This window comes from Octodon degus, unplaced genomic scaffold (genome assembly GCF_000260255.1).
Source record: "Octodon degus isolate 3935 unplaced genomic scaffold, OctDeg1.0 scaffold00028, whole genome shotgun sequence".
Lineage (NCBI taxonomy): Eukaryota > Metazoa > Chordata > Mammalia > Rodentia > Octodontidae > Octodon > Octodon degus.
In genome coordinates, this window is record NW_004524604.1 from 3,139,871 (window position 1) to 3,166,173 (window position 26,303).

General features: G+C 39.8%; 1 protein-coding gene across 1 annotated transcript in view; it reads left to right on the forward strand.

Moving 5' to 3' along the window:
• Nucleotides 1–207: 207 nt before the first annotated feature.
• Sparcl1 (SPARC like 1) overlaps nucleotides 208–26,303 on the forward strand; it is a 36,522-nt gene continuing 10,426 nt past the window's right edge. The window contains exons 1-6 of the mRNA XM_004629161.2: nucleotides 208–635; nucleotides 17,526–17,590; nucleotides 22,942–23,091; nucleotides 23,473–24,429; nucleotides 24,759–24,831; nucleotides 25,527–25,645. Of these exons, the coding sequence (XP_004629218.1) occupies nucleotides 17,537–17,590; nucleotides 22,942–23,091; nucleotides 23,473–24,429; nucleotides 24,759–24,831; nucleotides 25,527–25,645 (1,353 nt within the window). The 5' untranslated portion in view covers nucleotides 208–635; nucleotides 17,526–17,536. The remainder of the gene's footprint in view (nucleotides 636–17,525; nucleotides 17,591–22,941; nucleotides 23,092–23,472; nucleotides 24,430–24,758; nucleotides 24,832–25,526; nucleotides 25,646–26,303) is intronic.

Consider the following 26,303-nt stretch of genomic DNA (forward strand, 5'->3'; position numbering starts at 1 on the left):
ATAAAAATGCATCTGCTGCAATTACCCTTCTCTTTCTTAACCTCTACTCCCCAAGTGCCTTTAGGAAGAAACAACAGCATGAAGTTTCTCTTCAAAGTCTTAAAATAAAAATCCCCCCACCCCCAAAGGGATTTTGCTTATAAAATCTTTCAGAGCTGTTTGCAAAAGAAAAACTGCTTAAGGAGCCAACTGCTTACATTCTGGCCAAGTTACGAGCCTGGAAGAACGAGAGCGTGAGGGGAGGGCTGTTAACTCCCTGTGCGCTGGGAGAATTAGATCTCCCTTCCCTTCAGCCTTGCTCTGCCTGCAGAGCTCGCACGCGGTGCCCTCCGGGAGAGGCCAGGCTGCTAGAGAAAGCCAAGAATTTGCAGCAAAATCAAGAGCAGCCTGCAATGCTTGCTGGGGCCAACCCCCAGCATCTCGCCTCAGTTCAGCCCCCAACCAGCCGACAGAGCAGCAGAATTCCTCCTCCAGTGGGCTCTGCTGCCCTGGGCAAAGAAATAGAGCCAGCAAGCGAAGGGATTGAAAGAGTTGTTCTTGGGCATTTGTCAAACTTTTATTTCCTGGCTGCGTGCAAAGAAGAGATCCAACTTCTATTTTCTACGGAGGCTCTGGGTCCAGTCACCTACCTGAAGGTAAAATTGGGAACGGATTTGTTGTATTGTATAACTGCATTTGTTAAGCTGATTGTGTAATCTGGTAAAAACTGTTTAATATTTTCACCTATAAAATACAAAGCTGTGGATTTATGAAAACTATCTGATGTGATTTACAGAAAAGCTACTTAGTAAGGAATTTTGCTATTTGCATTCATGTTTCTTTTTTTCCTCCTCCAAGGTTAAATCACAAATATTAGTAAATGACAGTTTTAGGCAAGACCAAGAGCAGAAATGTAGAACTGTTGTTAGCCTGGTAGCATTCAGATCTTGGAGAAGCCTGAATCCTGAAGTGGGTCTTATGTAAACAATACTGAGTACTTGTATAAACCATAAAGAAAGTAGTTTCTTCAGCCTTCTAATCAAATCATTCGTGTTTTCTGCGTTTAAATTATCTGAAGTTCTTCATCATCATCATAAGGTCATGTTGTACCTAAAAGCAGCATACAAGAAGAACATTACACTTTTCTAAGAAGTACAAAAATTCCTCAAATACTAGATTATTTGCTATTTCTAAGTTATTGTCAGTTGTCTTTTCCTTTGTTCTCTTTTATAGCCTTATGAATAAATTAACTGTTTTGCCCCCTACTATCATTTGGTGTTAAACCATGCACAACAGACACAAAATTTCCCTAATCCCTAATGGTAGAAAAGCAAAAAGGGGGAAGGAGAACTGAAGAGCTGCGGAGACTTTGCCACGCTTGTGCCATGAGGGCACGAGCATCTCCGTAGGGCAATAATGTTCACTCAGCCCTCCGGGTATGAAAACCTTGCTTTCCACTGCAGATCAATACTATTGAAAGTGCACACCACAAGGCAAAGCAGGAGGAACGGCTCACTGGCACTGCCTGCATCTGCAAAGAGGTGAATGGTGTCACCTTGGTCTTGCCTCTGCTCTCCCCACTGGCCTGGGGCCACAGCAAGCCAGAGATGTTCACTCAGCCCAGCTCAGCAAAATCTTTTTTTAAAAAATTCTCCCTCTTCTCATGGATACCAGCTTTTTCCATTCACAGCTCACTCAGTTGAATCCTGATTGTTGTAACTATGGTTAATGCTGACTACATTTTTTAGAAGGCATCCTTCCTGGGACGGATACAAGTTTATATGTCTGACCATACAACAAAATCTAGCAAAGCAGTATTTTTCATCTGCTTATCATCCAATCAAGTAATGCTGCCTGCCACAATTTGGAAAGTACATACATATTACTCATGAATCTTGTCTTGTTCTTTCAGAGACTTTCTGTACAGCTACAGAACAATTAGAGCACTGGAGATTCTTGTGCTTCATTTCTTAGCTTTTTTTTTTTTTTTTTTTTTTTTTTTTTTTTGCTAGTACATGTTTACAGTCCATAATGATGCCATTCACCATGGGAAGTTGGTACATGGACATAACACATCTTAACTCTTTTTACATCTCCTTTTAGGATTTAACCCAAATAACATCTTATAGCAGTTTCTCATGTCAAGTATGAAAAAATAATAAAAAGTGATGACAGAAATGAAACTGCACACTGATCTATCCGGGCAACTCACTTCCTTTCCTCTTGACTATTATTTTTATTCAGTTGACTTTACACAAACATTGCTGTCTTAGTTAAGTTCTGCGCAATGTACAGTACATGCTGGGTACACTTGCTCATCAAGAACATAACCCACTTATTAAGGGACGCAGAGTGTGCTTTACTCTCACGTATCACTCTAAGAGCCCCTAAGTCAAGGATGAGGGCTGCCTGAGAGGCAGTACCCCAGCAGTACCCCAGTCTGGCTCATAAGGGTGTTGCAGGGTGTCTTCCTTCTGTCAAGAGCTAGCCTGGCTTTGTCAGAGGCACTGAAAGATGGCTAGAACTCTGGAAGACAGAGCATGTGATCTTGACTGATTGCTCCAAAAGTATGGAGCTGGTCATTGAAGTAAGACCACGGGCTCTTGTTTATATGTGACTACAGAGATCTGGTTTATACCTGAACTTTACCATAAAAGAGCTCTCAAACTTCAGACTTTAACTACTCTGTGCTCTAGTCCCCCTATTTGTAGAGCAAGGATCTTAAAATGAGTAGACACTCCAGATATTGGATGTGAGAATTAAATAAAAGCAGCTGTGCCTGGGACCTAGTAAGTACGCAGCTAATTACTTAATCAATTAACCACTTCCTACAGCTAGTAAGGAAGTGTTGGCCTAGCTCTGGAGCCCTGCTGCAGCTCGCACGTGTTGCTCCACAACAAATGTCAAAGCCAAGTTGAGGCCTCTGAGCCAGCACCATGGCTGGAGCCTGACTCTGCCTCTAGGAGCTGAAGCAGCCACTGTACACTTCCAGACCTCAGTTTACCCACCTATACAGCAGATGGGTAACATAATACCCTCCAATGAAGGTATCGTAAGAATCAAGTGATTTATATTTTAACTATCAAACATAGAGCCTGGTAAAATTGGCACACAGCAAATTTTATTGGTTTCAGCTGGAATGACGCCTCTGCTAATAAAATGGGAAACCAAGAAAAACATATTCTTTGAGTTGTTGTCTTTTTAATTCAAAGAAATGTAAAGATAAGCCTGGCCCCCCAGGTTTTCCCTGGAGCCCTCTGCAGGAGGTATTTGTTACAGAAGGCTTTATTGGTCCTTCAATTAGCAGCTCCCTAATGGCCAAGTCAAATGAAACCAGGGAGCTTTCTGCCAGCCCACATGAGGCCCGAGGAGACAGGCTACCCTGCGGTGGTTCCTGCTTTATTAGCCTACTTGGACAGGGGAGAAGGCCCCCAACATTTTTCCTTTCAGATCTTTTCTGAAAGAAAGAATAGGGGTTTTGACTTCCTCTAGGGGATATTTTTGCCTCTCTCACTGAAATTCAAAGGAAAGGAGTTGTTTGTGTTTTTTGTTTTTTGTCAAGCTCTCCCCTCTGTTCCTAGCATTGAGATGTCAGCTGCCTTTCCTGGATGTGGAGCAGAAGCAGCCTGTCGTCATAGTGATGAAAAGGCACAGAGAGACCCGGCGTCATGACCAGCTCTGTGAAATAGCTCTTAGTCGGCTTTAAAATCCTTCTTTAGAAATGAAGTCTCCAGTCCTGGCTTGTCTCCTTCCTATTATGCAACAACTTATGTACACTAGTTGCAGTAGCTAAATGTTTCCTTTAAAGATTCCGTGAATAGGAATTAAGAAAATGAGCAAGAACACTACTAAAAGAGTGGCCAGCCTACTGGGAAAAATAACTGGGAAAGCAGAGTGAGACAAATAGAAATGATCTCACTTAGTAGCACATCAAAAACACCCCATAGTCAGCTGGCTTCACAAGTTCTCCCTGGCTCCTCCATCCCATGATGCGCTACCCCAGCACCCTTATTCTCCAGCTTTTTAGCCCTACCCATTCTGGGCCACTGTGTTCTCATCTGTATTGCAGAGGTGACAGTAGTCCTACAATTATCATGTGAGCTGAGTGAGATGCTGCAGCTGGCTGCTAAACTCAAGAGCTTCAGCTTCCCCCACTTGTGAAATTGAGGTAACAGCTGACTCCTAGGGTCACTGTAGGATCAGTGAGGCACTGAGGTGAACCCTCAGGAAGCAGCAGTTGTTACAGTTCTCTTAGGTCTCATTCCCATCAGAATGGCTTTTTTGAACCTAGTGAATAAATTGTAACAGTGGCCCCAGAAATATCTTTAGGATAAGTGTGAACCATTTATTTTGCAAACAGCAACATTTCGTACATTTCTAATGAGGGATGGAGATCCTTCCCATCTTGATTAACACTAGGGCTAAAGATATTAAAACATCTTACCCCTCATGAAAATGCTTTCTGTTAAAATTTCTGCCTTGACTTCTCAAGAGTTTTCTAGGTCATGCAATTATGTAAATAAGTAATATTTTTATCTGGTGTCTCAAACAACAAATGTATCCAGTGTCCCACATCCTGTAAGTGCCTCAGATGTAACAGGAAGTCAGGCGAGAGAGCTGCTGGGTTCTTGTGGCATTCACTGTCCTTAGGGAGACAGTCATTAATCAGATCATCATGGTAGTGAAAACTGCATGCGACCTTGAACACAAAGGTTCATTGTTTGGGTGAAATGTTTTTGCCAGCCTACATGTACCAATGGGTGATGTAATGTATGCTTAAATTACTTAATCTATTGTCGCATATACATATTAAAAATTTCATTTTATTTTCAATACTGTACCCTCATAAAAAGTATTCCATTCTCGCATTTCATGAAACATGTTTTTAAAACCCTGCATATGCACCTTTGGCATCAGTGTCTGTGAATGCCAGATCCACTTTGCAATTATCTAGTCCTGGACACATCACCAACCCTTCCATGAGTTGTTTCTAACACACCTTTAAAAAACGTGCAAGTGCCACAGTAGCCTTCCTACTGGGGCAATGCTCCCCACATTTTAATTACGTATGATATCACTTTCGGGAGTGCTCTTCAAAAGGCTTATGTAAAGCCACTCGAATCTCCAAGTGTGGTTTTTCTAAGATTGTGTCATTTCAACACTTGAATAATGAAGTACACTTGAGAATAATGACTAGATCTGCTTTAAATATCTGAGCCTCCTTGATCCTCCAGCCTGTCAAGGTGACCTTGTGAAGAACAAAAGCAAGCATTGCTTGAGATCATTTCAGATTATTTTCCTGAAAGGTAGTTTTTTATTCAAAAGGTGGTAATTGAGACAGTGGTCTTTAATGTGTGATACTTTAGAAGCACTAGGGTATAGAACGAATCCCAAATAACATGATTGAGAGGGGAGGAGAGGTGAAAACGTTCACATTATATTCAAACACATGTTGTTATAGTTATATGCTAGGACAAGTATTATGAGAACCAAGCACCCACAGAGAGTATATAAGAAACTGACATCCACTCAGAATTGGTGGTGGATTTCTATGATCTGAAGGCTGAATGGGGGTTGATTCCTTAGGAGGAGGGCATTGAAAGTAGTGGATGATTACAAAAGAGTCTTCGAGTGTGAGCATCTTGTGCAAAAAGAGCCGGAGTGGAAGGATCATACTCTATTTGACAGACTGACAGATGGGTCCTCTGAGAGCAAGAATAAGTCAGTAGGAGATGTAAGTCTAAGCAACTCCTCATAAAATCTCCATCCCTGACCACTCAATATACACACTTTACTTGGTTCAGGCTTAATGTGTATCTTCAACACCTCTGTGGAGTTGTGCTTAGATTCACAACCCCGGCAGGCATGAACTGTCCCTCCCTGTAGCTAAGGCCCATGTGGTGGTGAGCTTGGTAGGAAGGACAATGGGCCAATGGTTCCTAGGGATCCAGAGAAGCCTGTCTCACTGAATCTGAGTCTGCCATTTACACTCCCAGCACAGGAACACCTGATGACTCAGTAGTGACTCAGCAGAGAACTCAAAATAGAAGAGCTCTGTTTCCCCTTCAGATGACTTTAATGCCAAGCCATAGAGCTCCCCCCAGAGACTCATTAATACTTTAAGAGCTCTAATGCATTGCTGATAACTCTGGATCAGGTAACAGCATGCATTTGGTAGCCAATATGCAGCTAAGGGATTTGCTCTTTAATAACAAAGCCTTTGACTGTCATGTAAAGACAGGAGAAGAATGTTCTGTATGAGTCTGATTATACAGCACCTGTGATAATTATTTTGTTTACTACCTTTCTCAGAAAGAAAATTTTTCATAGTTACAAAAATTTGCTAAAAATAGCAAAGTACTGGCTTCCTCTGATATACACGAATTCAACAGGAACTACCTGGCCTTACTTGGAAGTGTAGCTGTACACACTCAAAGGAAAAGAAATGCCATTAAGAAGGACAAAAGAACATACCAGAGACAACAGTCAAGGCAAATGTCTCCATTTTCTGGGATACATGGTATGTCCTCAGGTCATTTGACTTTAGGCGGAAGGGAATGCACCAATCAAGTAGGCAGCATCTGCCTGGAGGACAAAAAGTACTGACACAGAGTCCTGTGGCTGCCCACAAAAGAGCCCACCACTCAGGGTCCAGCTACATGCGGAACTCCAGGCAACACAGACATAACAAGCAGGACTCAACTTTACAGTGAGCCATTGCTGTGACAAGAAGAGAGGAGAATCCTTTCAGAGGGGTGGGTGACTGCATACATGCTGCCTGTGAATGTTGAGAAGAAAGGGAAGAGAGGGGGCTGAAAGAGAAGAGGAACAGAAGGAAAACCAGCTGGTTATTCTAAGTGGGCTTACATGGCAAGGCAAGATGCAGACCTTGAAAAACAAGATTTATCTTTTAAAATTTCTGTCCAGGCCAGGTGTGGTGGTGCACATCCGTAATCCCAGCACTTGGGAGGCTGAGGCAAAAGGATTATTGGGAGTTCAAAACCAGCCCTAGGCTTCAAAGTGAGCTCAAGCCTGGCCTGAGCTGCACGAGACTCTGTCTCAAAAAAGATCCCAAAAAATAAGTAAATAAATAAAATTTATGTTCCAAATTAATATATTAGTGTTTAACACGTGATAACTGAAAAGAAGTCACATACAGAAGTTTATTGACACCTAAACTTACTTTAATTTAAATTTCTAAAAAAAGACTGTAAAAAAAAAAAAGACTATAGAAATTGAAATGAAAAATTACAAAAAAGAACATGAACCAAAATACCTAAAATCTATTCTCATTTTGTGTATAAGTCCTCTATTCCATCTAGATGGCAAAGGGTATTAAGGTGTGCCAAGCTTAGGTACCCTCTTCTTTCCTAGGAAGTAGAAACTTCAATACAAAGACATAGACATGAGTCAGAGTTTTGTTGGGGGAATGTCCTACGCTCCCCACCAAATGGGAAGTCTGGGGGATAGCTAACTATTGCGTACACAGCTTACCACCCTCAACCTGGAGGACACATGCTTGGTCTCCGAGGCCAAAGCTGGAGTCAATGCATCAGAGATCGGAAACAGCGGCCACATGTGGGATCTGTTCCACTGAGCTTTTCAGACCAATATCTGCAGGCTTGGCTAGGCTGCATTTCCAGTGAGAGGACACTCAGGCCTCTTTCCTTGCTTTTCTAGGGACAGAGCTTGTGGAGCTGTGGAGAAATCTACTTGCTCCTTTTTTTCACGGTGAAATCCAATTACAGTCTCTCCCGTGGTGAAAGCCAATCCTGTTAACACAAAAAAGAAGCCACACAAAGGGTCTTCAAGCAGGGACTCTGCCTTCTCTCCTAGGCAACTGTGTGGAAAGGTCACAGTGACCTTGGCTTGCTTTGTGTAGGAACAACTGTCATCATTTAGGACTACTCCCATCTCCCTTTGGATATTTTTATATCCAGTGCCGGGAATTTGGGGGATTTTCTAAGGATCCTTTAGTTAGGCAAAGCAAATGTAAGCCAACGTTTACTACCTCCATACACAATGTTTTATTCAACAAAATGACTTTTGTCTTTGAGCTTGAAAGCCATGTTCAAAAAGAAAAAGAACTAGGAGTGAGGTATTTAACAACATCCCCCTGTCATCTGTTTCTGCCATACTTGGTGCTCTGCATAACACATTCGGCCCGCCTTTCTTTTGAGACTGGTGAAAAGCCACAGTACTGTTCAGAGAAGGGTTACCCCAAATGCCTAAAATCCAACTGAGACAGAGTTATTGAAACAGGGATTTGCAGAGATCTGTGTTGTATAAGTACCTGTCATATGTCTATAATTGATGAAATAATAGCATAACTAACTACATTCCATTGAAATCTCTATGACTAGGTTTTCACTGAAAATAGATGGAGTGTGGAGTGTTGTTTTTGTTTTGTTTTGTTTTTTTCTTTTCCATAATAGGAACAACTTTATTCTAGGTTCCTATGAGTGCTATGCCCCCAGAGTTAATGAACCCACCATTAAAATGACCCTTAAAAAGCTCTGAAAGCCAAACATTTTTACTAACTGGAGGCAACCTGAGTTACCTAATCACTTACATAATATGATGGTGATTTGGGGTGAAAGTAGTCTGAGATCAAAAATAAATAAATAAATAAAAATTTATTTAGTTGTAAGTCAATGAAAACTTGTAACTAGTTCCAGGACCATGTAGGTCAGATACTCCTGCTCTCTTACTCCATGGGAATCACTTCTAATCCTCCAGCCAGAAAAGTCCCTCAGTCTTTTATTGGAGACCAAACAGACTGAAATAACTAAATTGATGAGGTGTTTTGTTGAAATTCAGAGGAAACAATGCTCAAATGCTAAATCCCAAGAGTCATCCTTTCCTCTTCTTCCCTGGCCCCAACTCCCACATGTTAACAGTAGGTCTCTTTCTAGAAGAGCTTCTCAATCATTTCCTAAAATGTGAGAAGGAAATACTAGAACTTTTTACTTTCACCTAGGAAAATCCTGGTTTAAGCCTTGGTACTTCCAGAGATCTTATAATCAGTAGCTTTCAGGATAGACATACAAGGAGAGAGAGAGAAGTACTAGCATCAGCTCCCTGATGAAAACAGCTGATGATGTTTTCTTGTGATCAGAAAATATAATGTTTGGTTTCAAAAGCAAGTGCTAATACATAATAATGATTGTGCTTTACAAAGTTGTTTTTAATGATGTTACTCTAGAATGTTTTCTTTCTAGATGATAAGAACCTAATTTTTAAAAATGGTGCCAGTTACCACCACAGTGACAGGAGAAAAAAAAAAAAAGTGCTTTCTTCTAATTTGGAATGTGCTCTAGACAGGAAGATATAATTACTGTAGCCTGAAATCTGGATAATTTTAATCTTTTTTCCACAGGGTGATACACATACTTGCGTTAGTCTGGCTCTTTGCTGTTTTCTTTTTCACAGGGCTTATGCATTTCGGATGGTGGCTGCAGTCAGGTCATAGTCCCTAGCACAGGTTGCTACCTCGCTACATGGCTTCCTTGCCTCTTCATAACAGGGCTGACAGCTCCAGGGGTCCACATACTGGCTCCTGAAGTCAATATGTACAGTTGAGTACTGTGCAGCCAACATGGTCATTGTCCCACAATTAACAACATGTTCTCTTGAACAATATTGGTTACCCAACATGCAATTTTGTTTCAATTCAGCTAATTTAAGTGCTCCTAACTTAGTAAATTTTGTGTGTTCTAGGACTAACCACCCTAAAGCAATGTCCTTAGAAGAGTGTTTAGAATGTTTCATCAGGCTGAGCTAAAAAGTTGGGTTTTCTTTATTTGGAAAAAAGAAAAGACTGAAATGAAGGACAAAAGAATAGGACTCACTTATTTCATAAGATCTCAAATTAATCATAGTATCATAACTCTAGAGAGTGCATGAAAGGGGAGGAAGAAGAGTATTGTAAAGCAGAAAATGTCAACCTCAAATACAAAATGCTTCCAGGGCTACTTGCCCATATTTCCTTTGAAAGCAGTTCCATTTCACAGCATCTTCAAATGTTGCAATTATAGCAGCAAAAGCAGCTGTGCTGGATGCTGACTGCATTTGAGTAACTTGTAGCTTCTCATGGTCTTTAAAGATGAAGACTGCTATATTCTGTTAGAAAATAAGACACGATCCTGAGAGTGTGGCTTAGTGGTTATAGCACAAGTTTAGCATACTGGAGGCCCAAGTTTCAATCATCAGTGCCTAAATAAATAAATAAACCTCAAGTGTACATTTAAAGTTTTTTTAAACCACACCAACCAAGACAGCTCTAAGGGGCTTAAAACAGGGCACCGCTGGCAGCAAGAGGCAGCTTTCTTGGGAGAACAGCTAAAGACACACAAGCCAATGAATCCTAAAGTATGAGTCAAAGGTTGCATAGCCCAGACCCCAGGAAGGAAATGATGGGTCAAGACAGGAAATTCAAGTTTGGGAGCCTGAGGAGAGTGCAATTAGGACTGTACTTACCATAGTGTAGGCAGGTTGTGTAAAATACCCAAGGGACTTGGGGAACATGCAAGTGAGAGCTAAGCTTGTACCAAAGAGGAGAGGAGATTTTCTGAACCTAGACAAAAAAATACTAGATGAGATCACCAGGAGCACCCTCAACCTGCAGGAAAGAAGCACAGCCTTGGGAAGAGAGCTGAAAAATAAGACACCTCAGTCCCATTCTTCTCCGTCCCTCCCATCCTTCCTGCCAGGGCTCCCCTTTATCTGAAAACAATAGAAATCACTTGGCAGGAGAACCTATTGGTCCCACTCATGCAGGGCAAGATAGCTCCAGGACAGGAGAGAGTGGATGGGGAGAATCATACAGAAGGGAACCTGATATGCAAACGGAACCTCTTTCCAGGGTGGGAAGGGAAGAAGAAACAGATGTGGCCCAGCTGTGGACCAGCTGCATCTTGTCTTTGCTTGAGGGAATCTTCCTAGAGTGCTCCCTCCAAAGGCACAAATAAGCCACAGCTTTCTACCCTGTTCTCAAAAAACTTCTCTAACTCCACCCATGAAATCCATTAGGATTGACTGTATCTGCATCTTTCAGAGAAGCCAGATCATGAGTAATGTTACACCACCAGGCAAGCAGTGGTTTCCTCTCTTAAATGTGTTGGCCCTGATCACAGTACATGAGAAGCTTTGACCCAGGGCCGAATCCTGCAGGGACTTCTGCTTGCAGTGAGCACTTTCATTTGAGTTTCACACAGAACTAAATACTCCTCAAAGCACACCATTGTTCCCCAGAGGGTCCCAATACCATGAGAATGAGGCTACTTGGAACCGTTCTTAGATATTATTTGCTGTTTTTCTTAATCCTGGAAGAGAACTCTCCCAATGAATAATTCTTGATCCATTCAGGGGACTGAAAGCACTTGAAATTCCTCTCCCAGCTAGCAGAATTTAACAACTGGTTACTCTATTAACAAAAGAGAGACAATTTCTACTGAATCCAAAGGAGTTTTATATTATACCAGCAGAGTTTAACTAATAAGGGAAACTCAAGTAAAAGCTTTCAGAGGAAAAAGCCAAGAAGCAGGCTTTCAGAAGAAAGAAATTCCAGGGAAATAGAGAGAAATAAATTAAGGGGGAAGGAGGAAGAGCTAAAGGTAGAAAAAGAACAGAATTAAACTATCTGCCCATTTCATGGGCTAGAATTCCAAAAGCCATTTTCATGTTACTTACAATGAACCAAATCATTAAAATATTATTAATTTCTTCAAAATAACAAATGCCACAGGCTTTCTGGTGAGCCAAACTCAGGAGTGGATATAGAACCCGTGAGGTAAGCAGGTCACACAATGTGTGGAGCCTTTTCTTATAAAAAATAGAAGAGTTAAAATCAGATACACGACTGGGGGATGGTGGTGGTAGAGTAAATGTAAATGTAAGGAAGCCTGCATTCACAGAAAGAGAGAAAGCAGGACAAGTAATACAGATGACTTGAGCAAAGAAAGCTAAATGTGCCCAAAATAACTTCTCCTGTTACACCATGGAGCAGGGATTCAGATCCTGTGGAGCTTTGGAGCGAGTCACAGTGAGATTAATGAGTTACTCAAGGTGCCCTGAACAGAATGCTGAAGAGGCACAAGAGGTAGTCATCACACAATCTTGCCCACAAGAAGCCTGTGCAGGTCCTCTCAAAATAATCAGGGTAATCCTTCAATTACCATTTAGAAGAGGAGGAGTGTACTTATTTCTTCAGAGTAAAAGAGCTAGATCTTGGAAAATGTCCCTGAAAGCCACCCGTTTTGGGTGTTCTTTGATTTCCATGAATGAAATGGACATAGAGGCAAACTGTGATGCTCTGGAGTTCCCGCGGGTGACACAGCTGTGAAGTGGAGGTGAAGTCCAGGAAGAATGGGAGTGGTACCCAGGGGGTGCTGCCATTGTAGCTGGCATCTGCTATCAGCTCCTATTAAAGCCAATGATGAAAATGTACTTTTCAATAAAAACAATACTTTAGTGAGTCCAAATGATTCCGTTTATGTTACACTTGAGTATAGCATAATGTACTAAATATATCTGAGTACTAGTCCACATTCCACATAAAATCGATAATAGTCACTTCAATTATTTATTGCTATGTACAAAGTTAGCAAATTAATAGCTATTTTCCATCAAGTCTCAAGATTTTGTGAACCAGAAGTTTAGGTATGCCACCTAGAGGCTGGTCTGCAGTGCCCGACCACTCTACTCACATGTCCTGAGTCACTGCAAGGACAGAGGAAGCTGGTGGGTCACCGAGGACTACTAAAGCACATCTCCTGGGGTATGACAACATGTTTCAAGTGGCTAGAGTTCCCAAAACGAGTGTTCCAAGATACTCAAATGAAAACTCCAGGGCTTCTTATGAAGAGTCCCAAACATCAATGGTTTGGTTGAGTAAGTCACTAAGCACAGCCCAGATTCAAGGGTAGGAGTTAGATTCTGCCTCTCCATGAGAGGGATAGCAAAGATACACTACAATCTGTACCATAGTATTTGTACATATTACATTATAAATGTAAGAAAGGGCCTCAGGAAGCTCACAATGTGAGTCAGAAGAGAGTTGATGTTCACGTTTGTTTCTCAATGAGAGACCTTCTTCTGCCATGCCAAGTATCTCTTCCCTACATTTGTTTTAATGTGAGATTGGCTAAGCATTTGAAATGAATTCCAAATTCTGACTATCATCAAAAAGTCCTTACCTTTAAAATGCAATCTAGCTCTTGGGTCACCTGAAATTCTAGGAGTTTGGTGCTGATTAACCCTGTATTGAGCAGGAAAGGGACTTTCTTGAAGTCCCCTCCAGCCCTCATCTTCAGCCTTTTTCAGGTTCTGAAAGTAGGCAGTGGAATAAAAGAGAAAGACGTCACTTAAACACACTAAGAAATAGATGATTTGTGAATTATCAGTTAGTGGGATTAAGCCATTTTCCGCCACTGTGTTTCAAGAAGTGATAATCACATGTCTACAGGTGGTGAAATTACCAAATGACTAATGATCATATTTCAATCTCAAAATAACCCTAGATAATACACAAAAAAAAGGTGCTATCCATCTTTCCTAGATGAAGATGAAGAAATCAGTGACCTAAACGCCCTAGTCGTTGGGTGAAAGGCAGTTTAAGTCTGGAACTCAGATCTTCCAATTCTTTACCAAGTGTCCTTTCAACTATACATCTGGCTTTGACTAAGTTCATACATTTGGATAAATAATGTTTATCTAATTTCACATCTATGATGTACATTTAAGTTTTCAAAAAGAATTATGTACATTCAAAATCTGACTCATTTTTGCATGTTTCATCCAGAGTTTTACTGCACAGTAAAAAAAAAAAAATCTGCATTTGGTAGAAGCAGCACACCAGATTTGAATGTCTCAAAATAAATCCTTTTTCACTTACCCAAGAATAAATGTTATTCATCATACTGAACAAGGACATCATGATTTTGCAAGCATCAGCAAATTAAGTCTCTGAGTCTTCAGCATGACAGTTGTTTTCAAAAATCATTTCCCAGGAAAATTCTGAGTTCTCTTATTTATACAGATCAGCACATTTGTGCAGTTCTTAAATAAGAACCTAAAGATTGTGAAATTATTTTGATCAATGAGAGGCAAGTAAAATCAGCTTGGCGGAATTTCATGGATAAAGCAGAGGACAACAGAACAACTCCTGGTCTTCTAAATTCCTTTCCTTCTTTCTCTCTAAATTCTAAATTTTGGATTGTCCCACATAATTCAACACAGACATCATATTTATTAAAACTTGGGGTTATTTCCCACCTGAATCATTCTAAGTGACAAGTCTTTAAATTCTGTTTTCAAATTTAGGTGGGAAATAAACACAAGGTTCCTAAAAAAGTTCCACCCTGAGACAAAGTAAACAATCAAAGAAATACAGGAAATTATGGGATTTTAAAAAGCCTGCAAAACTAGCCATTACATTAGAAACCGTATACTTGTTCTAGGCCTTAAATGTTCCCTACAGCTATGAGAGGGATGCTAGGGGGTCTCAGCACTCCAGAATCTTCTTTGAGTTAAAACCAATGTGAAAATACCTCTCAGTTGAGAACAGAAAGACCTTAACTTGGAAATATTTTTATCTCCTAAACAAGGATTAGATTCATGCAAAAGACTACAATTTAAATGTATAGAAGATATGTAAGCTTGTTTTTAATGAGTGAAGCAAATCTAAATATATTCTGGGGGGAACTACTCTCTCGGGCCTCCCTCCTGTCTCTCTCTTGGACAGGAGCTTTCTTTCTCTCAATAAATATATTCTGCTCATAACCTCAAAAAAATAAAAATAAATAAATATATTCTGAATTCAGAGCTCCTGAGATTGTTGAAATTACCTATGGGAGGCAGCTGTGTGTATTGGTCAGCTTCTCATTGGTGGAGCAAAATACCTGACATACACAAATTAGAGGAGGAGTTATTTTAGGTCGCAGTTTCAAAGGTTTCAGCTCACAGTTGACCGGCTCTAAGGTAGAACCATCGTGGTGTAAGGACGTGGGGGAGGAGGCTGTTCCCTTCAAGGTAGCTGGGAAGTAGAAAGCAAGGAAGGCACGGGAGAAGTTACCACAGACAAGTTATCTCCTTCAGAAGAACATCCATCCCCATGACCTACTTCATCCAGGTAGGGCTGCCTCCAGCCAGCCAGCCCTTTGGGCTCTGAGCTCATGAATGGGTTAGTCCATGAGACCGAATACTGGAAAACTCTATAGCCAGATCTCAAAGATCTGCTCTGCTACTTGTTAGCCCTGTGATCTTAAACAAGTTTACTCAACGTCAAAACCTTAGTTCCCGTAACAGTGAAATGATCACAGCAAAGTGCTTACCTATGACACTGTGGGGAAGATTTTAAAAGTCAGTAGTGCTAGCTACAGGCCAACAGGGTACATGTCACTTCTGGGTACTTTCAGCTACAGTTAGGATTAGGGAGGTGGAGGAATTTGTAAGATCCTGTAGTCAAAGTAAAAAGGGAATATTTCAACAAATTTAAGTAGCTACCTAATTAAATGCAAAAACCAAACTCAGAAAAATAAAATTCCTCAGCTTTCTATCCACAACATTTGTCACTCTTCTTGCTATAAAAAATATAGTAATATTCTCTTGGCCTAATTCCATTATTGTTTGTGATTAATGTAAGAAGGGATCCTAGGATTAAAGGGAAATTTGATAAATCTGTGCTTAAGTGGACTTTAAATGTAGACTGGGATTTTTTTTTTCTCACCTATTAGGAAAATGTATATTATTTTCTTAAACTCTACCTTGTTTATTAAAGAATCATAACAGAGCCAAGGAGATAGCTTAGTAGCTTAAGTGCCTACTAAGCACAAGGTCCTGAGTTCAATCCCTGGTTTAAAAAAATCACAACTACTTCTTTGGAAAACAAGAGAATTAAAATTTATTGAACAAATCCTATATATCAGGCATTTTTACTAATACTCCTTCTAAACTTTAAGAAACTGCATTAGATACTATCATGGGACTCTCCAGAAAAATGGAACTGAGAGAGATTTGTTGTAAAGACTTGGCTCCTGTGGTTACAAAGGCTGAGAATTCTGAGGTGGAGATCAATGAGACAGTCTGAACCTGACAGCTAAGAGACAGCAGAACCGATGGTCTGAATTCTAGTCCAAGTCCAGAGGCCGAAGAAGGCAAGGGCGATGGTATATGCCCCAGCTTCAGAACAGTAGAAGACCGTATCCCACCAAGACCACAGGCAAACAGAACCCTTGTTGCCTCTGGTTTCTGCACTGATCTGGCCCTCAGTAGAATGAATGATGCCCAATTCACATTGGGCAGGGAAATCTCCTCTGTTCAGTCCATGGATTCGAATGCTAATCTCCAAAAAAAAAAACACCTCACAGAGGCATCCAGAAAGTGTCTAATCAAATATCTGGGCATCTGATGACCCATTCCATTGACACATATAATAAACTGTCATAGATGGTATACCATTCTTCCCATTCTTAGGTGGGGGATATGGAGTTCACAGGGCTATATAACTTGCCAAAGATAGCTCAAATGACTTGTGCTGGTCCAGAGTTCAAATTCTTGACTTTATAACATGAAAACACCATTCTCCTTGCACTAAACCAGTAGTTCTGAATGTTGTTCCCCAGGAGATGCTTGGGAATGTCTGGAAACATTTTTGGTGGTCATAACTAGGAGGGAGGGCTGGGGAGATAGCTCAGTGGCACAAGTGATGACCTGACAAGTACAAGGTCCTGAGTTCAATCCCCCATACCAAAATAAATAAATAAATAAACAGGAGGGAATATGAGCTAGCTAAGGGTATCTTGTGGGTAGAGGCCAAGGCAATCACAGGACAAACCCTCCCCAAGGAATAACCCAGTCCCAAATGTAATAGCGCTATCCTATACCACATTGTATTAATTTGTATTTCTATAGTTATCAAAAATGATACAACAGTATAATATTGACCTAAAATATAAGAAAATATAGTTTTATAAATTAATAGATTATGATACTTATGGAATAAATGAATAAGCTTTGGAAAGTAGAGAAAAAAATGTTAAATGATCATCAATGATAGAAAGCATATATATTTTACTCTTAAGTTCTTTGTAAAAAATGATTTTATTTTGACATGATCACAATATATTTTACAGGGCCCTTAATTTAAAATGAAAAGATTGCACACTTAGAAGTTCATGAAATTCATAAAATTGTTTGCAGTTTTAGAATCCTAAAATGGTAGAGCAAGAGGATTGCCTAGGTACCCTTTCACTGTTCCTCGTGTGAGAAAACCATTTCTAAGAAAGAGTAAATGATCTGCCCAGGGTCTCTAGCCATGTGGTGGCAGTGCTGACAGTTTAATGCTTATTTTATTGTAAAGACCTAAGAAGCAACTTTCAAAGAGAAAAAATCAGGTAATAATTGTTAATCTGTTTTTGTGAGCCTGTTAGTCTATAAAGGCAATAATAACCTAAAAGACAAGATCAAAATCACTTTTGGTTAAGACTGTGCTTATCTCTTTTAAGGAAACATCTACTCATCACTGAAATCATCTTCTTGGTTCACAGGTCTAGAAACCATGAAGACTGTACTTTATTTGCTATGCCTCTTGGGAACTGCAGCTGCAATCCCGGTAAACTTCCTTTCTTCTATTGTTACCTGTCTCCTAACACTCAATTTAGAAGACCTTCACCTGAAATATTTTCTTAAGCACTGGCTTAAAATCTCATTTGTTTAAGGGCTGGTGAGATGGCTCAGTGGTCTAAAGCACCTACTGACAACAAGCTTAGCAAAGCACAGGGACTGTGGTTCAATCCCCCAGCACCACATGCCAGCCAGCCCCGCCCCCTGGTGGGCTGAGCTGGCCACACACATAAATAAATAAAATTTTTTTTAAAAAATCTCATTTGTTTAAATTATAATCTTTAGTGCCCAAACAATAAATGCATGACTTAAAAAGTCAAGATAAGGCATGTTTAAAAAATATTGTTCAGGGGGCTGGTGAGATGGCTCAGTGGTCTAAAGCACCTATTTAGAACAAGCTTAGCAAAGCACAGGGACCGCAGTTCAATTCCCCCAGCCCCACATGCCAGCCAGCCCCGCCCCCTGGTGGGCTGAGCTGGCCACACACACAAATAAATAAATAAATAAAATTTAAAATAAAATATTAAAAAAATAAAAATAAAAAATATTGTTCAGGAGGCCAGGGAGATATGTCAGTAGAATAAATGCTTGCCTGGCAAGCTCAGGGTCCTGAGTTCAACCCCCAGTACCACAAAAAATAAGATAAAATAAATAAATATTGTTCAAATCTTGGTCTATAAGATGCAATGAATACAGAGCTAAAGGTGTTGGTATCAGTTTATTAACTACAGAATCTGGTTCCAAAAGGATAGGAAGGAATAAATTCTCCTATGGATCTTTTTCCATGTCTATAAGATAGAATTTAACTCAGAATGCATATGTAACTTGCCAATATTTTCTTCAAGATTAAATGCATATTGACTGAGAAATTCTAAATCTATAATAAAAATGGGAACCAAACAGTTAGGAACCAAAAATTCTATCATGTTTATCACAAATTGGCTCATCTTTTTGAGGCTGTCCAAGCAAGGAGACAGGACTAGTGCATTCTCCCCTCTAGGGCCAGGTGGACTGGTCCCATCACTAGCAAGCAGCAAGCTAGCTGCACACAGATCCAATCCTTGAAGAGCACATCAGCAACCTAAAGCAGCACGGCAGGCTTTCACAGAGAGCACATTGGCCAAGCATTGGCCGTGACTCATCCACATGGCTGTCACTGACAAAGGTTCTACAATCTGAGGTACAGGATCTCAGGATAAATCCTGAGGGCATTGCACTGACCTTCTCAAACCAAAAAGCTACAACTCTTGTTGCATAGGTCCTGCTTTACCTTGGTCTTAACCATCCAGTAGAAAAGTATGAAGACAAAATATAAGAAGTAAAGCCATGCTGTTATGTTGAGCTGTGGGGGACTCACGTCAATAATTTCTGACATTGCCAATTAAACAGAAGATCCAATGCTATTATGGGCTACTGGACTCTTTTAGAATATTTTGCTGAGTTTACACACCTATAATATTCAACACCGGAACTTAAAAAAATTGGGGTATAACTATGAATGTCCATTTTGTAACTGTGTATTCAAAGTGGTTGGGATAGATATATAGTTGCATTCTCTTAATGAATAGAATGATTTTTTCTAATGGTGTTTGTAAGTAGGATCACAAATCTGCATCTTGTACAGCAATTAACCACTAAGAAGAATATATGCAGTGTATTATTTGTTGAAACTGTACTTTCGATTTGATTTGAAACTGTCTCATTGCTATATGTTTATCAATAAAACTTTGAAAAGAAAAAAAAATAAATAAAGCAGCACGGAAAGTGGAGCTGGGGTTCAGATGGTCATTTTAAATGTCCCACAAAAGATCCACATCATCTTCAGTTACATCAAAGGATTTATACCACTTTTTTCTTTTTCATCAAATGGAGGAGAGAACCTCTTTTAAGTAGACAAAGCCACTTTTCTGATGTCCCTTGCCTCCTTTCCTCACAAGGGCTAAAGTATTCTTCTTGCTTTTTGAATAATGTTCAACACCTGTGTCCACATAACAAAGTCCATGCCACCCATTTCGGGTAGTTCTTAGAAAACAGAATTTATGACCACAGCTAAGAATCATGCTTGAGGAGCATGGAGCTAGTCCAGCTGAAATTACACATTGCACTGGGAAATTACAAAGTTGGAACAAATTACCACAGAAAAGAGTTCCCACCCATCAAACCATTGTTTTCTCCTGAAAATCTGTTTTGCCTTTTGAATGTTTTGCCTTTGTGAATAAGCATCAAAAGCATCTCTGAACTAAATGTTTGTTGGATGCCATGCTTGCTTATAGACACATTCCAGATGTTTCTTTTTCAGTGCAACATGGTATAAGCAGACCCAGCCTAAAGTGAAATACTGGATCTTCTCAGAGGACTAACCTCACTAATAAAACCTCACTGTCATTTTTCTCACCTGCTTGGAATCTGTGTGGTTGGAAAAGTCCAAATAGATTGCCAGGGGGCATATTAAATAAATACAACTGTGGGGAAGATGAAAGGGGAGAATTGTAATTACCACATATTTCCAAAAGAAAAGGAGCAGCCATGGGTTTTGTGTGTTTCTTCCTGCAGAGGGGAGGATATGACAGAGGGGAGAAGGACCAAAGCAGAGAGGAAGCATGGTCCTCCACCAGTGAGCCTAATACCTCCCCATCATCCTCGTCCATGGCAACGCACCAAAAAGACCCCCTTCTTTTTCCTTTTCTTCTTTCTTTATGGCCTCTTTTGAAACTTTGCCAAAGACTATTAACCCTTTTAGTTGAAAAGGGGATGAGAATCAAAACAAGAAAATAAATGTAAGATAGATCTATACCCCATAGCTTGCCTTTATAGTGCACAGTCAGCCTATAGGACTTGCTAATGGAGTAAAAATGAGTCTATTCCAAGTTTAAGCTTTGTACTTACATCTGGATATGTCTGCTGTCTGATATTTGCAGCATCTCCATAGGAAAAGTATATGGCAAGTACCTGCCTTAGAGACTGGGCAGTTCATATTATTACTACCATATGATAACATATTAGAAATAATTATTTTAACTTGAGTAATTCTTTAAAATTTAGAATATATTTTATGTACATAAATGTATCTTGGTATTTCTGCTCACTTCACCTTGAAAGATGATACTGTAGAAATTAACAACTTATCAAACCACACATAGAAAGTAAATGGAATCAAGAACTGAAAGAACACCTCACCTTGAAGTCTAGATGCAACTTCCTCACCACGACCCCCGCCCAGCTCCTCTCTCCTCTTCCACATCCTCCCACTAGAAATTGGCACTGCCCACTGGGACAAGCCTCCACAGTTACCTTTATCTACCAGGCCTGGTGCCTGGCTTCACATAATCTTTGAACTAGCTCTAGATTAAAATGCTTTTTTTTTTTTTTTGGTTTCACAATTTTTTTTATTTTTTAAAGAGGATTAAAAAATAGTAAAACAACAACATCAAAAAATTAGAAACAACACAGAATTTCACTAAACAAAATTACAGGAATTCAACAATGGTTGTTGGATGGCATGTTGTTTTATTCAAATTAATTGCTCATATTATCAGGTATAAACATGCAAAATTGGTCAAAAGATTATAAAAAGTTAAAGAGAGACAAAAATAAGTATTAACTGCTCCTTTCAATAGAACAGCAGAAATCAGCAGTACAATCATCCAAGCTACGCTGTGTATATACATATATATTTCTTTCTCTTTTCTTTTTTTCTCCTTTCCCTCATCCCAATTGTTCCTTCCCTTTGAACAATTTCTTGCCCTTTCACAGTATCTTCTGTACCTTTCAGATTTTATTTACTCTTTCAGAGAGATAATATGATATTATGTCTGATTTATTTCACTTATAAGTACGGTGTTTAGTTGCATCCACTTACCTATAAAAGCCTCAAGTTTATCCTTTTTATAGCTGAGGAATACCCCATTGTATAAAAATACCACATCTTTTTTATCCATTCCTCAGGTGACAGGCATTTAGGTTGTTAAATCTACTGGAGAAAGTATGTACGAATCTTGAAGACTTAGGGGTAGGCAGAGAGTTCATGAACAAAAACTAAGAAAAGAAATCACCAACAGAGGAAAAATAAAGCCCATGAATAGGAAAAAAAAATTAGCCAAATATCCCTGAAAGGACTTCTATCTAGAACATATAAAGAATTTTTTTGGGCCAGCCAAATAGCTCAGTGGATTAAAGTGTCTGCAAGCAGGCACAGAGGCTGGGGTTTGATCCCCAGACCTGCCATGAGGGCCCCGCCCCCAGGGAACACTGAGACAGCAACTGAGACTGGGTGTGGTGGCATGCGCCTGTGATCCCAGCTCTTGGGAGGCTGAAAACAGGAGAATCACTAGGAGTCCAATCCATATAGTGAGACCCTGAGCACTCTGTAGACCCTTCCTTAAAATTTAAAAAAAAAAAATTTCAAAACTCAAAGCCCTAGTCCAAGAGGCATCTGAAATAAATATACATTTCTCAAATGAAGAAATACAAATGGCAAATAAATATATGAAAAAATATTCAACATCATTGGTCATGTGATAAATGCAAATTAAAACAACACTGAGATTCGATCTCATCCAGAAACAATGGCTATCATCAAGAGGTCGGCCAACAACAAATGCTGGTAGGGATATGGGAGGAAATGAACCCTTCTCCACTGTTGGTGGGAGTAGAGACTGGTACAACCACTACGGAAATCAATGTGGACAGTCCTTAAAAAACAAGGATTAGAGGTCCCATCCAACCCAGATATTTCGTTCCTGGATAGTTTTCCAGAAAAACTGAAAACATCATACCACAATGATATATGTGCATCCATGTTTATAGCAGCACAATTTATCAGAGCTAAAACTTTGTATTAAATGATTTCCTGGTGAATACTAAGGCCTGTCTATTAAAAATTAATAAATATTTAATAAAATGTTTTTGTAACCTCTTCTGCTAATTATCAGCGAGTATATATGTATCAAGGAAATTTATAACACTATATCCTATGGCAAATTTCATTTGACTTCAAATTTGTAATATGTAACACCTTTCAAAATTTCACAGTACTAATGCTTTGTAAAAGTTTAAAGGATAGAAAATAGTTCCAAAACTCAAAGGTCATCATTATTAAACTGTTTTTGTTGTTGTTGTTTTATTTTCACCCCATCTTTGCACATACTATATAACTTTTTCTGAACAACAACACTTAATAGTATATTCACTTGAATCCTTAAAATTTCTAGAGAATATGTTTCTGCTGGTGGTGTGAATGAATCTTAGAACTACTAATAACAATGATAACAAAAGAAAAACATCAACTTTGAAGTTGGCATTTAGATATGCATAACACAAGTAAGTCTTTAATCTTTTCAGACAAATGCAAGATTTTTATCTGATCTTTCCAAACCAACCACTGAGACACTGGTAACACCCACCAGTAAGGAAATCCCTATTGTAAGGGTTGAAGCTGCAGACAATGAAAAGGAAGCCACGGGATCCACAGAGAACCACCACAACCACAAGGTAAGAGTAACATCGTCATATTAATATACTATTTTTAGTTCTCATAAGGACTTAATATCAAAGCAACTTCAAAACAATTACTTTATTCAAGTCTCCATGTCATTTTTTTGAACATGCTATCCCACCAACTACCTGTAATCATCAGAAGTCATGAGGATTAATGAGTTTTACTCCTCAGGCTAAGGTGCTACATCCTTATTTTATTTTGTAATTCCAATTCACTTTAAACAGGTATCTACAGAATGCAAAGAATATCATAGATATATTTGCATGATGATATGTGGAGAAAAAGAAAAATAAACATTAAATGCTACCTTAGGAACTGTAAATGTGATTGTATTATCATTTGTTTAGTAAATAAACTTTTTTTTTTCTTTTTAGGCTGAACAGTCTTCAACATTAAGGTCAGAAGAGGAAACCCATGAACAGTCAGCAGAAGAAGACAAGACTCAGAGCCCCGAGCTGGGGCTGGAAGATCAGAACAGCGATGATGATGTGAATTTAGAGTATTCACCAACTGAAGGTAGCTTAGAAGACACAAATGAGCCTCAGAAGAAAAAACTCCCAGAGAATATTGATTTCCTTGCCTCCAATGTTAGTTCCTTTGTGGATTCTAACCAACATGAAAATAGCACAAAGGGAGAGGAAAATCAAGAACAGCCAGGAAATGATTCACATCTTCAGTTGAACAAGAATAGCACACACAGACAAGAGCTAAGAGAAGAAGAGAGCCAAGAGCAGAATCCAAACATCACTAATGGAGAAGAGGAAGAGGAAACAGAGCCAGGGGAAGTTGGCACCCCCACGGATAACCCAGATAGGGAGAAAGAATTTGCCGAGGAGAATTCTAACAACAAGCAAGAAGACAATAAGAAATCTGATGATACCTTGGAAGAGTCCAATCAACCAACTCAAGTAAGCAAGATGCAGGAGGATGAGCTTGAGCAAGGTACCCAGGAAAAGAAAGAAGACAACTCTAATGCAGAAATAGATGAGGACAATGCTGCAAACAGCAATGAACACAGTCAAGACACTGAATGGCAGAGCCAAGAAGGAAAAATAGGCCTTAAGGATGGAAATAAAGAGACCGTTTCTGAGGCTCTGCTCTTGGATCCTACTGATGATAGTCATGTCACACCCAGAAATCAAGAAACTGATGCTGATGGGCTCAGTGATGGCTCCCAGCACAGCACAAGTGATGACTATGTCCCAAACCAGGACTTTATAGATGCTGAAAAGGCCCAGTCCATTTCCTACCAGCTCAGATATGAGGAGGAGAGAGGAAAAGCACCTAAGAATGAGAATGTAGATGCCAGTGAGCCTGGAGACCATCAAGAGGTAACAATATTTATAATGATGTTCATTGAGTTACACTGGTTATCAGGATGAGCATTGTTAGTGTTTTCCAACTCCAAAAAGGAAATTCAGCGCATGTTGAAGGGTCCCCCGGGATGCAGCTCTGCCTGCAGTGGGTGAACACAGACAAGGCCCTGCCCTCCAAAGCTGACCGTCCACCTCTGCAGTTGCTGCTGATTCTCTTCTCAACCTGACATTGCTCGTGCCTGAGAACCTTGCACAGAAGGGATATAAATCATAATTTATAATGTGGAAACTAATTAACAACTTTCCTCCAACAGGACTTAACTTTTGCTCTCATTATTTTAAAGGCCAAGCAAGCACAGAGCTCATCAAATGAAGAAGAGTCTGCGAGTGAAGGCCACGTGTGGATGCATGGTGCTGGTGAGTATACAGCAGCCAGCCCTCTGGGATCCTGTCCAGGGAGTGAAGGAACCTGCCACTGTCAATCTCCCACTTTGACAAATTCTCGTTCTACCCCTCCATTCCCTCTCCCCAGTCCTCTGCAAGGACATGTTCCCATAATTGCTGATATCTTCCTGTGCTTGTTTGATAAACTCTGGATTAGCGTGTTGACAAACCAAAAGCCCCACTGGGATATCACCGCAAAGCTAATCTGCTTCTGTGAATTAATTCAACCTTATTCATGGATTCTCAAATCCATATTTTACTACTGAGTTTAGATGCCTCACTCAATGAAGGGCCTAACTCCTACCCATTCACAAACATTTTCAATTTTAATAAAATTCTCCTGCACTGTGTAACATGTGAGCCATCTGCCTGACACACTTCACACTACGCAATCCAGGCAGGCCAACAAAAGCTGCTTCCTCTTACACCTACGGAGAATGAGCTGCAAGAAGAAATCTAAACTACCATGTTAAAGTCTGATGACAGAAACTCCATCTGGAAATTAGCACATCAATTCAAGTGGTTTCTCATGTTTCCCTGTTGGCAAAGGCACCAATGTCAAGGGTTTCAAATTTTCTGCTTTCCTAATGAAAATGAAGCTAATTGAGTTCGCATTCACATGCTCAATCCCTCTTTGTCCTGTTCCTTTTTCCATGCTTTCCTGCTAGATTCCTGTGTGAACTTCCCATGTAAAAGAGGGCACGTCTGCAAAGCTGAACCGCAGGGAAAACCCCGCTGTGTCTGCCAAGACCCGGTGACTTGTCCTCCGGCAAAACCCCTTGACCAGGTGAGTGCTCCCCAAAGCTGCCCTGCAGCTGCGCCACCACAGCCACTGAATGAATGAGCTGGCAGGTGCATCCTTTCGTGTTTCAGAGTAGATGCATGGGTTGTCAGCCAACATTTGAAGTGATACAGAACAATAATAAACGCCAGCCAAATTAAAGTATGTCAGCCATTCCATTAAAAAAAGGTAACAATGATTACAAACTCATTTTAAAACTCATCTATCTGGGGCGGGGGAGATAGCTCAGTAGAATAAGTGCTTGCCTGGCAAGCACAAGGGCCTGAGTTCAATCTCCAGTTCCAAAAAAAAAAAAAAAAAAAATTCATCTATTCCTGGAACATCTGCAGCATTCACCCTACTGAGCTTATGCAGAACTAAACTGTCACCATCAGTGATATGATTTATATGGTTTTTTTAACCATGTTGGAAAAGTGTAGTTTTTTGGTGGCGTTTTTTAAATTAGTACATGTTTGCAGTACACATTTACATTTCTTCTGTAGAACTGTTGCATGTATCCAGTACATCTTTTTTTTTTTTTTTACTGTAACTGACATTTCTGCTTTTTGTTTTTTAATTTTTATTTTCTATTAGTACATGTTTGCAGGACATGATGATTATCTTTAAATTTATTTGTGTGTGTGTGTGTGTGTGTGTGTGTGTG